Raw genomic sequence first — 12,870 nt, forward strand, 5'->3', positions numbered from 1 at the left:
CACTTGAAATGCTCTTAGTTGTCATTAACAAGGATGATGACAGTGGTGACTATGATAGCGATAGTGATGGTGGAGGTACTTGGACTTACAAAATTTGGAAATGCTCTTACATGACAACAGTGACGATGATAATGATGGTGGTGGTAGTGGTGTCTATAAAGCTGCAATTCCTCTCACTTTTGACCAAATCCTACTTACTTCCTACTAATTTTTATCTCTTATTTTCTTCCTCTTAACTCTTACTTTCTATTTCCAACTCCCTCTGAAGTCTTACCTCCTGTCTCAAACTCCCATCTCCTTCCTCTTAATTCCTATCTCCCAGGTAATACCCCTCTCCTTTAACTCCTTCCTCCCACCTGCCACCTATCTCCGAACTTCCTTTCTTCGCAACTTCCACCTTCCAGCTCTTACCACAGGAGCTACAGCAATGACCACGTAGGGAGATACCTGTACGCGTGTGTAACTATGTTGTATGTGTCTTTTTCCCAGGCTCCACCTCCATCTGGCTCACCGTCACGTTCACCATCGAGCGCTACATCGCTGTGTGTCACCCGATCAAGGGCAAGGTGAGTGTCTCTTGCCATCTTCTATCGCTATTTTCAAGCTAATTACTCTTCTGATCTTGCTAAATGCTCACCTTACGTCCTACCGCGGCCTTCTTCCCTGCACAAGACTTTCTACCTTCTCTCACTTCTATTCTGTCCATTTCTCTAATGCAAGAGTCAACCAATATTCTAACTCTATCAGCCATTTTCTCAAGTAAACTCTGGAACTCCCTGCCTATTTTTCTATTTTATCCTTCCTATGACTTGAACTCATTGAAAAAGGAAGATTTCAAGACACTTATCCTCCAATTTTGGATAATCCTTGGCTTTCTTCTCATAGACCAGGCCTTCAATGAGTCTCTTTTTCTTCTTCTTCTTCGTAGTGCATGTCCTCGGGTGGTGCGTTAGAAAAAAGTGAAGAAAAGAGCGAGAGAGAAAAAATAAGTCAGGCTTCTGGAGGATCAGCGAAAGAACTTTTGTTGAATGGAGAAGAGCAGTGGAAACTAAAGAATTAAATTACTGCCTAAGATGAACGCTGAAAAGGACAGAGAGGAATGAATGGCGATGATGAAGATGAAAGGAAAAGCGTGTCTGTCTCTCGTGAGGAGGGCGAGGGGACTAATGGAAGGAAAACATGGATTTGCAAAAAAAAAGAACTGGTGATGGTTATTAAAATGTTGAATTAAGCGAGAGATGCGGGTGGAGAGAGAGAGAGAGAGAGAGAGAGAGAGAGAGAGAGAGAGAGAGAGAGAGAGAGAGAGAGAGAGAGAGAGAGAGAGAGAGAGAGAGAGAGAGAGAGAGAGAGAGAGAGAGAGAGAGAGAGAGAGAGAGAGAGAGAGAGAGAGAGAGAGAGAGAGAGAGAGAGAGACTTAAGAAAAATGACTGCATGGATACATTAAATTGATACAGTTTAAAGCATAATTAATTGACTGGTTTATTAAAAACAACAAAACACCAGGATCATATGAAGATACCAATGATGACATATCCAGTCCTATGTTACAAGATCCATTAGTAAAAACTTAGTGAAAAGTGAAGATAGTGCACGAAAATGACTGAAGCAAGAAAATTTAGAAACTATGTGTGTGTGTGTGTGTGTGTGTGTGTGTGTGTGTGTGGAAAACAATGATGTAATAATGAAGGAGGTACAAACTTTCTCTCTCTCTCTCTCTCTCTCTCTCTCTCTCTCTCTCTCTCTCTCTCTCTCTCTCTCTCTCTCTCTCTCTCTCTCTCTCTCTCTCTCTCTCTCTCTCTCTCTCTCTCTCTCTCTCTCTAAGCACTTCTCCCCTTCGTCTCTGAAATCCCTCTGTCATCTCTTTGTTCTTAATTTCCTTCTTCTGTCTCTCACTAAAGAAGTGCAGAGAGAAAGAGGATATGAATGATCCCTCTTTTTTTCCTTGGGTAGATTATGTTAAGTGCTCTCTCTCTCTCTCTCTCTCTCTCTCTCTCTCTCTCTCTCTCTCTCTCTCTCTCTCTCTCTCTCTCTCTCTCTCTGCTTCTTCCTTTCATCTCTCGTGTCTTGATGTTTTCATTTCATTCCATTCCTCCTTTATTTCATATTCCTAACATTCCTTCTTTTAATTTCCTTTGCTGTACTTGTCCCTTTTCTGTGCCCGGGCTGCAAATTCTTTCACTTCGGTTCAATAGTCTTGCCTCCTTTGCATATGTATACCTTCTCTCATTCTCCGCTTTTCTCTTACGTATATTTCTATCTGTCTGACTGACTTTTCTGCGACTATGCCCATTTCTATTCATGGTTCCTTCTCTCTCTCTCTCTCTCTCTCTCTCTCTCTCTCTCTCTCTCTCTCTCTCTCTCTCTCTCTCTCTCTCTCTCTCTCTCTCTCTCTCTCTCTCTCTCTCTCTCTCTCTCTCTCTCTCTCTCTCTCTCTCTCTCTCTCTCTCTCTCTCTCTCTCTCTCTCTCTCTCTCTCTCTCTCTCTCTCGTCCCTCACCCCACCCGTTCATCATCTCTCCCCTACAAATAAAGCTTACCCTCATCGTATCTAGCCATTATTTTTCCATTCTTATCTTCCCTCCTCTCCTCGTGGCGTTTACACCCCCTGAAAGTCATTATTCCTCTCTCCCCTGTATCCTCCTTCATTCTGGTGGTCCTGGTGGTGATTTTTCTTCTCTTCCTCCTCTTCACCTGTCCCTTCTTTTTCGTCTTGTTAGGTAGTCTGCATGTTCTTCAATATCCTCCTCTCATTCATTCGTTTTCCAGTTCTCCACTTCTGCTTCCTCGTGTTTGGGAGTCTGGACGGAAAATGAAACGTCTGAAAAATTGTTATGTTTTTTTTTTTTTTTTTTTTTTTACTGGCTTACATTCTTTTTCACTCTTATTTTTTTTCTGTTGTTTGGTATTTACCTGGCTGATTCTTCTTCTTCTTCGCCTTCTTGCTGCCAGGTGCTCTGTGCGAAAAGTCACGGCGGGAGAGTTATTGTTAGTGTGCTTTCTTCCTCTTTATCTTTCTTTTTTTTCGTCTTTTTTTTCCTCGTTGTTTCTTTTCTTGTTATTTTTTGTTATTGTTGTTTTCCTCCTCCTCCTCCTCCTCCTCCTCCTCCTCCTCCTCCTCCTCCTCCTCCTCCTCCTGCTCCACTTACAGTATTCACATTCACCTAACTATTTTTTATTTTTTTTTATTTATTTTTTTTTTTCCTGCCGCCAGGTAATCTGTACGGAGAGTCGCGCCCTAAGAGTTATCGTGGCGGTGTTCGTGCTGTGCTTCACACTTACCGCCACCACGCCGCATGAGTGGGTGATTCTGGTGAACACTGACCCAGACTCGGGACAGTCGCGTCTCACCCTGGCTTACTCCACGCTCGGATCCAACACGACTTATAAAAAGGTAAGGAGTCCGGTATTGCTATTGTCACTATTTATTTCCATAAGCACTACCGCTCTCGCTTCTGTTAGTACGTTGGGTTGTCATTGTTTCTCTGTTGGTGTTGTTAGTTGCTGTTCCTCATCCTTATCCCTCTCTTCCTCGTCGCCGTCGTTCTTTCCTTTTTTTTTTCTATGGTGATGGCATATTTAGCAGCTCCTCCTCCTCCTCCTCCTCCTCCTCTCTTGTTTCCTGGTAATGGTATGTTTTTTTTTTGTTTGTTTTTTGCTTAGTTCAATATTGTGTTGCTTGTTTTTCTTTATTGTTGTTGCTTTGTCTCCTAAACGTCAAGGACGAGAATGATGATATTGATAATAACAAAGCAACAACAATAACTACTGCTACTACTTCTGCTGCTACCACCACCACCACCACCACCACCGCCACTACAACGACAGCAACACCAGTAGCAGCAGCAACAACAAGCACAACAGTAGGTGGCGCTGGTGGTGCTTTTTTTCGTCGTTTTCGTCCGTAGATCCTTCCTTGAGAGCGAGAATCTGTGTCTTCTACTTCTCCAGTGACCATTTGACCTTTTGCTCCTTTCCTTCCTATGTTCTTCCTCCTTTCCCTTCCTTTCCCTCAAGAGTGACGTTAGGCCTTCGGCATCCGCCTTTTTCCCTTAGTGACGCGACGCCTCTTGGTAGATCGTGGATGTGTCGCTGATTCTTACTTCTTTTTAGCTGAGAAAGAACAGAGGTTAACGTTAGACTCTTGTAGTACAGTATAGCGGTCCTGGGCGAAGGCTGGCTGTATTTGTGGGGCTTTTATGTAGATGTTTATCTTTGTGAATTCTTTATCACGAAGAATATTTCAATAAACTTTCACCCAAAATGTTTCCCATTTTGATAACTTAATCTATGTAATTCTGCCTAGCTTCTGTGTAAATTCCATCTGATTTTATTTTTGGGGTTTCTATGTAAATAACTTCATCATAGTGAATATCATCCCACGAAAATTCCTCCCAGAAACTTTCAACGATAGTGTTTCCTCTCATGGTATTTTTCTAACGTAGCTTATCGTAACTTTAACTTTTATGTAAATTCAACCTTTGTAAATTTCATCCCACGAGGACTCCTTTAAGAAACTTTCACTCAAAGCGTTTTCTCTTAGGTATAATTTATTCCCTCCGCTTGCGTAGTCTTACCTAACTCATAATAACTATCTAACATAATTTATCGTAATGAAAAATTTTGGTGGCAATCTCCTCTGAGGGAACTGATCTTAAGAGTAAGGGGCAGTTTTACGGTATATGAATTGTATATGCTTTTTAAATGTCTATCTACATATGTATATTCATGATCATTAGAGTGCTTACTTACTCACTTACCAAACTCACTTCCACTATATTTAGCGTCTTCTCTCATTCTTAAACCCTCTGGTGTGCTGTAAAGAAGTTTTTTTTTTGTTGTTTGTTTTATAAATACTCCCAATAGACCAAATACTTAGGACTGAGGAAGACACTGAACACGCTGGATGTGAGTGCCGCAGGTTGATTCACTTCTGAGCAGGACTACACCACTGATGCCTGTTGTGAGGGATTGCATAAGAAAACTTAAAGGGGAAGCTGTAAGAAGACAATAGGCCTACACGTTGCAGTCCCTTCATAATCCGTGCCCACACATCATCCCTGTCCGTAAATTTGTTTGATCTTCTCCAAAAGCTCCCTGCTCACTCTTCACTAACAAACTGATATGTGTCTATTTCAGTCATCCATTATTCTATCTAAAATTAGACAAATATATGGATTAGAACGGCAGGTAGATAGGTTAGACAACTTTATAGACGAAGATGACAGGTTTAAATAGGTAGGTATGTTTCATACAGGGGCTGTCACGTGTAGGCCTGATGGCTTCTTGCAGCTTCCCTCATTCTCTTAAGTTCTTACGTTCTAACCGGTATATATGTTTGCTCCCACTTATGGTCTCATATTAAAGAGACAGGCACTCTTTAATTTCTAGGAAACTAATTATTTCGTTCCTATAATCTCAACTGAAGTAATAGTATAAAGTAAAGCAGAAATGATATTAAAGATAACCTACAGAGAGATTCTATGTCATCCTGAATCATGCAAGAGTTAAAGAGCTCCCTTACATCCTTAATTGTATCCGATTACTCTCTATGACATCTGTGGTCTGCGCCGTGTTACATGGTTCTCACTAATTGCTCTGGGTTTTGGAATAATTGGTTTGCCAGGATCAATTATAATCCAGCAATTGTTAACTGTACCTGCTATAAATTCTTGGTATCAGCATTCTTGGTATCACATTCATCTAATTCTTCTTTAATTCCTGTCATGGTGGGTGTCACATGCTGCCCTTGTTTTTCTGAAGCTGCGGTCAGTGCGAAAGACGAGTATTTGCGGTGGTGGTAGTGGCGCTTGTGGTAGGTGAGGAGACCCGTCTATATTCACATCTCGTCTTCTTTTCCTTCACTGTTACCAGAGATTATATCACCTAAGATGAATAAGTAAGAAAGTAAAACGATAGAACGAGAAGTATCACACACTGATGGCAGATTTTCCTTCACAGTGTAATCCTTTTACTACACTTGTTGAGGGGAGGGTGGGGGAGCTGCCATGACCAGTGCCAATCTTATTTCAAAGGATTCCTCGGCACAGGTTTTGACGCAGATGTCCTTCCATTTCCGAACAGTTCACAGCAGGATTGATTAACTGCTTTCAGCCACGAGCAGAGTAAACACGTCTGCTCGACACAACACGCCGGAACACAGGAACAAATATTTGCCCTCACAAAATATTGATGTAAATTTCACAGATGTTATTAAAGAAGCGCCTGTGAGCAGGTAATTATTTTTCATTAACCCTCTATGCTTTTATTTTTCCTCAGCTTAATAAAATGTTGTAGTCGTTGTAAGTTTAGACAACATTTTCGAAAGACATCACTGATTACGAAAGAAGTGACAGCAGTGAAACCCTATCAGTGGCTGCATTTCTATTTGTATTTGGTAAGAGCACGTAGCTTTACTCAAATGAAAGATATCACGGTGTCAGCAGCAGTCAAAGGATTAATAACGTGAGCCGCAAATACAAAAAACGTGAGCGTAACGTGAGCCACAAATACACTTCTTTATTGAAGTCACGCAGTCCACTCCAATTACGCCCACGTCGATTAAGACTTATTAAAAAAAAAAACCGACTTGAGTGTAGAAAACTTTTTTTTTTTTTTCCTGATGTAGGTATACAGGGAACAGGGGCCGCTGTGTGACACCCACGCCAGCAGGTTTGCGTGGGACGTGTATCCATGGCTGAGAGAGAGAGAGAGAGAGTGTGTGTGTGTGTGTGTGTGTGTGTGTGTGTGTGTGTGTGTGTGTGTGTGTGTGTGTGTGTGTGTGTTTTGGGGGGAGGGGGAAACGTCTGTATCCCACACGGGCCTGCAATGACGTCACTATTTAACTCAATCAAGGTGGAGGGAAACATAGGGTTAGAAACTGAGTAACACTGTGTAAAGGGACAAGGCACACAATTCTGGGGGGAATAGACAGTAGTAATGGCTTATTTGTGGCGTGTGTGGGGGGTGTGGAGAGATTGAGAGAGAGAGAGAGAGAGAGAGAGAGAGAGAGAGAGAGAGAGAGAGAGAGAGAGAGAGAGAGAGAGAAGAAGAAGAAGAAGAAGAAAAGGAAGGGAGGCAAAGAGAGGGAATTGTGTTTGCCCTTCAGTATATTAACAAAAATACTCGGTTTTCCTTAGCTCGTTCCAGTATTGCTTATGCTTTGTGTCCCTGAAAGGTTAATATTTGCATTATAAGAAAAATCACAGTTTTGTAAGATCATATATGTGAATGCTCATGTGTATATTTATTATGTATGCGCTTGTAAATGTATTTCTCGCTCAAAATAAAAGGCAAAGATAAAGTGCGCAAGTAAATATATATGGATATCAAACTGGAGCAAACCTTTTGATCCTAACTAGCCTGGCATAAACCAAATCGCACTAATTATTTAATATTACAGAGGAAATACGTATATTGCAAAGGGACAAAAGGATTAATATACAAGTACTATTGTTTGTGAGTTGGGTACTTTTAGCTGTAATGTCTGCCATGTGTCACCTGTTGGGCTTCTTGATATATCATTACGTTAACTCTTGCATTAGAAAGAAAATAATTACAACATTAAGGAACAAAAAAGTATAATCTACAACTACTCCTGTTTGAGTTATATACCTTCTACCTGCAATCATTGTCTTGCGTCACCTGTTAAGCTCTTTGACTACGTTAATTGTTACATAAGAGAGAAAAAAAATATACAGTTGCTATAGTATGTGAACTGTGTATCTTTCACCTGTAGTCACTGGTTTGCGTCACCTGCTTGGCTGCCGCTCCTGTCTGCCGCTCTTCACTCACACCTATCTCCAGTGCACGGCCGTGAACTCTCGTGACCTTCCCTGGTATTGACCTCCCTTAGTGGCATTTCTGGGAAGGCTGGAGAGACGGCTTCGATAATATATTTTTTTCCTGCTTTTTTTTATATGACTTTCTTTTATTGCTTTGGTATTTGTTTCTCTTCTTTTATCCCCATCTCGCTGCGATATTGCCTCTCTTACTCAATTTTTCCCCTCTTTATCGCTCTGTCTCAACTGTAGATTCTGTCATTTTTCCCACTCTTGTTTTCTTTTTTTTTTTTTTTATTGGCGGCAACACTGTTAAAATTTTTTTCTTTGTACCATATGAATGTTTTTTTTTCATTTTACTGATCTATCGCCTCTCTCTCTCTCTCTCTCTCTCTCTCTCTCTCTCTCTCTCTCTCTCTCTCTCTCTCTCTCTCTCTCTCTCTCTCTCTCTCTCTCTCTCTCTCTCTCTCTCTCTCTCTCTCTCTCTCTCTCTATCTCCGTTACACACACACACACACACACACACACACACACACACACACACACACACCACAACCTTACTTTTCATATTCAAACTGTTCACACATTTCCCTTGCATAAAATTAATACATTACGAGCATTGGCAGAGGTGTAGTTCTCTTTTACATTTCATAGGCATTGAATCTTACTAGTTTTCCCCTCAAAGTCTCCAGATAAGTAGTGTTGACTCGCGTATCTTCGGTGGGAGACTTCCACAACACATACACAACTCCTGCTCGGAAGTCAAACACACGAGGGGTCATAATAGTCTTCAGTTCAGCTCGGATGCTGCCATCAAGAGGAAATTCCCGTTGATCAAAAGGAGACAAAGGACAATGAATTACTTGTTCTGTCCTGAAAATTAGAACAAGTATTTTATTCAGAGAGCTTTAAGATAAAACTAGTAAGGCTAAGGAACACTAAACGTTTTCTCTGTGCTAACAATAAAGGAATATAAAAAGATTGCGAGTGAGTGTTCTTAGGGAAGGAAGATAAGGGAATTGTCCGGTAAAGTCGCTGTCCACACGTTCCCGTCAAGCCAGAGATACAGGCGAACTCCGGCAGCCAGAAAGGTATCCAGTGGGAAAGCTCTAATTAGTGACTGGAATCCACGGACGCCGAGCTGATTTCCTTCTTGAAACTGAGGAAGAATTAAGAGAGGAATGGCGATCCGAGGCCGCTGCATACCGTCTGTGTCGCTTTCCCGGGGATGTCAGGATGTCAACACTGCACTTTCTATACTTCATTTCATTTATTGGGAGCTTCCAAGATGCATTTATTTTAAGTGTACAGAAGTAAGAGATGCCCAGAATCCCTCCAGGAACATAAGTAATGAGTTCATGTACAAAGGAAAGAACACTCGTCACTTTTTACCTTAAGTATAAATGATATCGTCTGTGACACCAACACCACCACCGCTGTACTCTCCGCTGGTTTAGTAATCACAGAACTACAGACTGCCATTGTTCTTCTCTAAATACATGGCGTCATTTCGAATCCAGGATTACACACACAACCAGGTGTTCATTCGTGTATTTGTTTTTTTGTTTTTTTTAGTCATTACTGTATTTTCTTTTTGTTCTTCCATTTACATTATAAACTGTCATATGCCGGAAAAAGTATATATATATTTTTTTCAGTATTGCTTTCTCTCTTCCTCTTAATGAACTCTTAAACAATTTTGCTTCATTTCCTCTTTATTTCATAGTTCTTATATTAAACAACCAAATATTTTTTTTGTATCACTTGTTATTTCTTTACTTCCTCAGTCTTCACATGTGCGTATTTTTTTTCATCCCTCTGTTTCTAAAATTGTATTATTTCATATTCATTTTCTTTATTCATTTGTTCGTGAAATAATAAAACTCATTTTCACAGTAGCTCCACAGTATTTCTGATTTAGTCTTTGTCCTTCACTCGTAAACAATTTCCGTCGTGCTTTTATTTCATTTTCCTGAATCTCTCAATGGATATTCTCACATTGCCACTATGCACTTACTCAAAATTGTCTTCATATTATAAAAACGTATCTCTCTCTCTCTCTCTCTCTCTCTCTCTCTCTCTCTCTCTCTCTCTCTCTCTCTCTCTCTCTCTCTCTCTCTCTCTCTCTCTCTCTCTCTCTCTCTCTCTCATTTTTTTAACCCATCCAGTTCATTTGCTTTCTTTTGCTTTATTTATTCATTTATTATTCTTTTTTTATCGTTCTTTGTGCAACCATAATTTTTCTTTTCTTTTCGTAACCATCTTCGGGCACTCTGGTTGTTGCATTTCCTCTTCATCCCTCTTACCATTAATCAACTCAGTCATTAATCCTCAGTCACCCGAAGAAAGCGTGGTCTGAGAGTGGGGGAGAGAGAGTCACCGAGACCACTAAGATTTATATCCTTCACTCGTAATCTAACCTTGGATGGAAAGTCTTCTTGGCTTATTATAATGTTGCAGTTCACGGGATGATAAAACATGATGAGTCTTATATCGCATTCATTATATTCTTTACAGCAGTTGTGGAAAATGTGATTCCTTGTATGTGTGTGCATGTGTGTGTGTATGTGTGTGTGCGTGTGCGTGTTTTGTCCTTTCCAACGTCCCTCTCTTTCTTGTCTTTCTTCTTTGTGGCTGGTAGTGATTTCTTCCTTATATTCATTTCTTTTTTGTGATTGCTTTTCCATCTGTCATACTGGAATCATCTCTCATTTTTCTTATTGACAGATTTAAATTTTCTTTATTCAAAACCTCGACTGACTTTGATCTATGCGTGCACATAAATACGCCTTCGAAATTGCCTGATGCGGAGGAGGAGGAGGAAGAGGAGGAGGAGGAAGAGGAGGAGGAGAAGAAGAAGGAGAAGGTCTAGGAGGAGGAGGGAGATGGTGATGGTGGTGGTAGTGGTTGAGGAATATGAGGAAAGGAAGAGTAGGTGGAATACGTAAAAAGATCATTATTGTCACTCTTATTCACGGTAAATGGGAGTTAAAAGCGAGGGATTTGCAATCCGAGCCCCTGCAACTTCTCAGTATTTATGTATAAAGTTCGGAGGGTATCCAGCCAGTGCAGTGTGGATGTTATTTTGAGAACATGGATTGTTATGTGCAAATGCAAGTTATCTCGATATATGAGAGTACTGCACATTTACGTCATTGTCAGAAGTCGAGTAACATCAAATTAATTTCCACTATGTTTAGCGTTATGCAGTTAAATCTTAATCTGATTTGCTAAAAAAAAAATTATCGGTGTTCAGGTTTTGTAGGGAGACTGTCGGCAGACTTGACTGACAACACGAAGTATGATGTGAAATAAGTGTAAAAGGGTAATGTAGGAAGATCATAGTTGAAATTGATTGAAAACACAAACTACAGGATTAAATTAATGTAGGTTGCTGTTGGCACATCAGATGAGTTATGATTGAGATCACAGAGCACAGTGGAAGATAACTGTAGAGTGTTACTGTCGGAAGATCAGAGGAGTTAATTTTGAATTATGACAAAACTTAGAGGGAAAAAAGTTTAGGTTACTATTGGCAGACCAGGAAAGACTGACTGAGAACACAAGATATATTGGGAAGTAAGTGTAGAAGGATACTGAGGAATTAAGACTGACTAAATACACAAGGCATCGCGAAAAATAAATAAATAAGTAAATAAATAAGCTCAGAAAATTGACTTAGAACACAAAACATTGGGAGACAAGTGCAGAAAGTTAGTCGGTTACTGACCACTTGAGAGCACCACCTTCACACCTTCCTCCCTTGGCAGATATTCTACTGGTTCACGGCTGTCATGTTCATTCTCCTGCCGCTGGTCCTTCTGGCGGTCTTCAACTCCTTCCTGATCCACATCGTCAAGCAGAGTCGCGCCACCCGCCGCACCATGACCAACACAGCCTCTGACCGTGACTCCCACTCCCAGTCTCAGGAGAACAAGATCACTGTCATGCTGATCGCTGTGGTGCTACTGGCCCTCCTGTGTCAGCTTCCCGTGGCCGTGCTGCTCCTCTACCAGTCCTTCTACGAGGTGGGCCCAATTGGATGTTTTGTTACGTGTAGTAGTGATAGTGGTAGTAGTAATAGTTGTGGTAGTAGTATATGTATTTTTTTATTGTTTGTGTGTGTGTGTGTGTGTGTGTGTGTGTGTGTGTGTGTGTGTGTGTGTGTGTGTGTGTGTGTGTGTGTGTGTGTGTGTGTGTGTGTGTGTGTGTGTGTGTGTGTGAGCGTGTGTGTGTGAGTTTGTGCGCGCCTTGTTATTGATTTGGTTCTGAAAGTAGAGCGAAGGAGAAATAAGTTAAGAGTTTATTTTTAGGTTTGTTTACTGAGAGAGAGAGAGAGAGAGAGAGAGAGAGAGAGAGAGAGAGAGAGAGAGAGAGAGAGAGAGAGAGAGAGAGTGTGTGTGTGTGTGTGTGTGTTTGTGTGCACGACAGACAAGCACAATTAAACCTTATTCACAACCCATACCATCCCTGACCTGCTTCCATTCACCCAGAAGGGAGACTAAAAGGTTGACAGGTAATCCAATATCCCCAACAAATACCCTGCCGTAAATACTAATGCACCTTTCCATCACCCCTCACGTCGCCCGCAAAATTTACTGCCAGGGGGACAGTGTTTAAAATTCTCATCACGCGACCCCATCACCTGTCAATTTTACCCTCACTCAAAGTCTCCTTACCTGACATCAGCGTCGCACATCCAAGCTCCCTCGAGGCTCCTGACCAGTTTCTGAAACAATGCTGGGACGCACCTCCATTATATATTACATTGAAAGGGTCTAGTTGAAGTGACGCGGATTTTTATGGGTGGTTTTATGATTCCAGTGACAAATTAACAAGATTTCTACGTTATTAACTGGAGAAACACACTTGAGAACCCGGCTAGTTATATAAGTGGCCTTTGAAAACAGTCGTGGTGACAGAGAGAGAGCATTGTTTCAAAATTAGGGCCCCTTCCTCAACACACACATTATCACCTTCACCACTATCAGCACCTCCTCCACTCACTCCCTCGTGTCATTACGATAACACCCGCATACCTGAATCTACATTCGTTTCCCAGCAACACTATGTCCCCACACCAGCCAGACATC

General features: G+C 41.2%; 1 protein-coding gene across 3 annotated transcripts in view; it reads left to right on the forward strand.

Annotated features, from left to right (window-relative positions):
• LOC135109491 (FMRFamide receptor-like) overlaps nt 1-12,870 on the forward strand; it is a 217,823-nt gene that overhangs the window by 200,370 nt on the left and 4,583 nt on the right. For all 3 annotated transcript variants that reach the window (XM_064020887.1, XM_064020872.1, XM_064020879.1), the window contains 3 exons: nt 490-566; nt 3,211-3,390; nt 11,548-11,805. In XM_064020887.1, the coding sequence (XP_063876957.1) occupies nt 490-566; nt 3,211-3,390; nt 11,548-11,805 (515 nt within the window). The remainder of the gene's footprint in view (nt 1-489; nt 567-3,210; nt 3,391-11,547; nt 11,806-12,870) is intronic.

The sequence above is a fragment of the Scylla paramamosain genome, chromosome 2 (genome assembly GCF_035594125.1).
Source record: "Scylla paramamosain isolate STU-SP2022 chromosome 2, ASM3559412v1, whole genome shotgun sequence".
Classification (NCBI taxonomy): domain Eukaryota; kingdom Metazoa; phylum Arthropoda; class Malacostraca; order Decapoda; family Portunidae; genus Scylla; species Scylla paramamosain.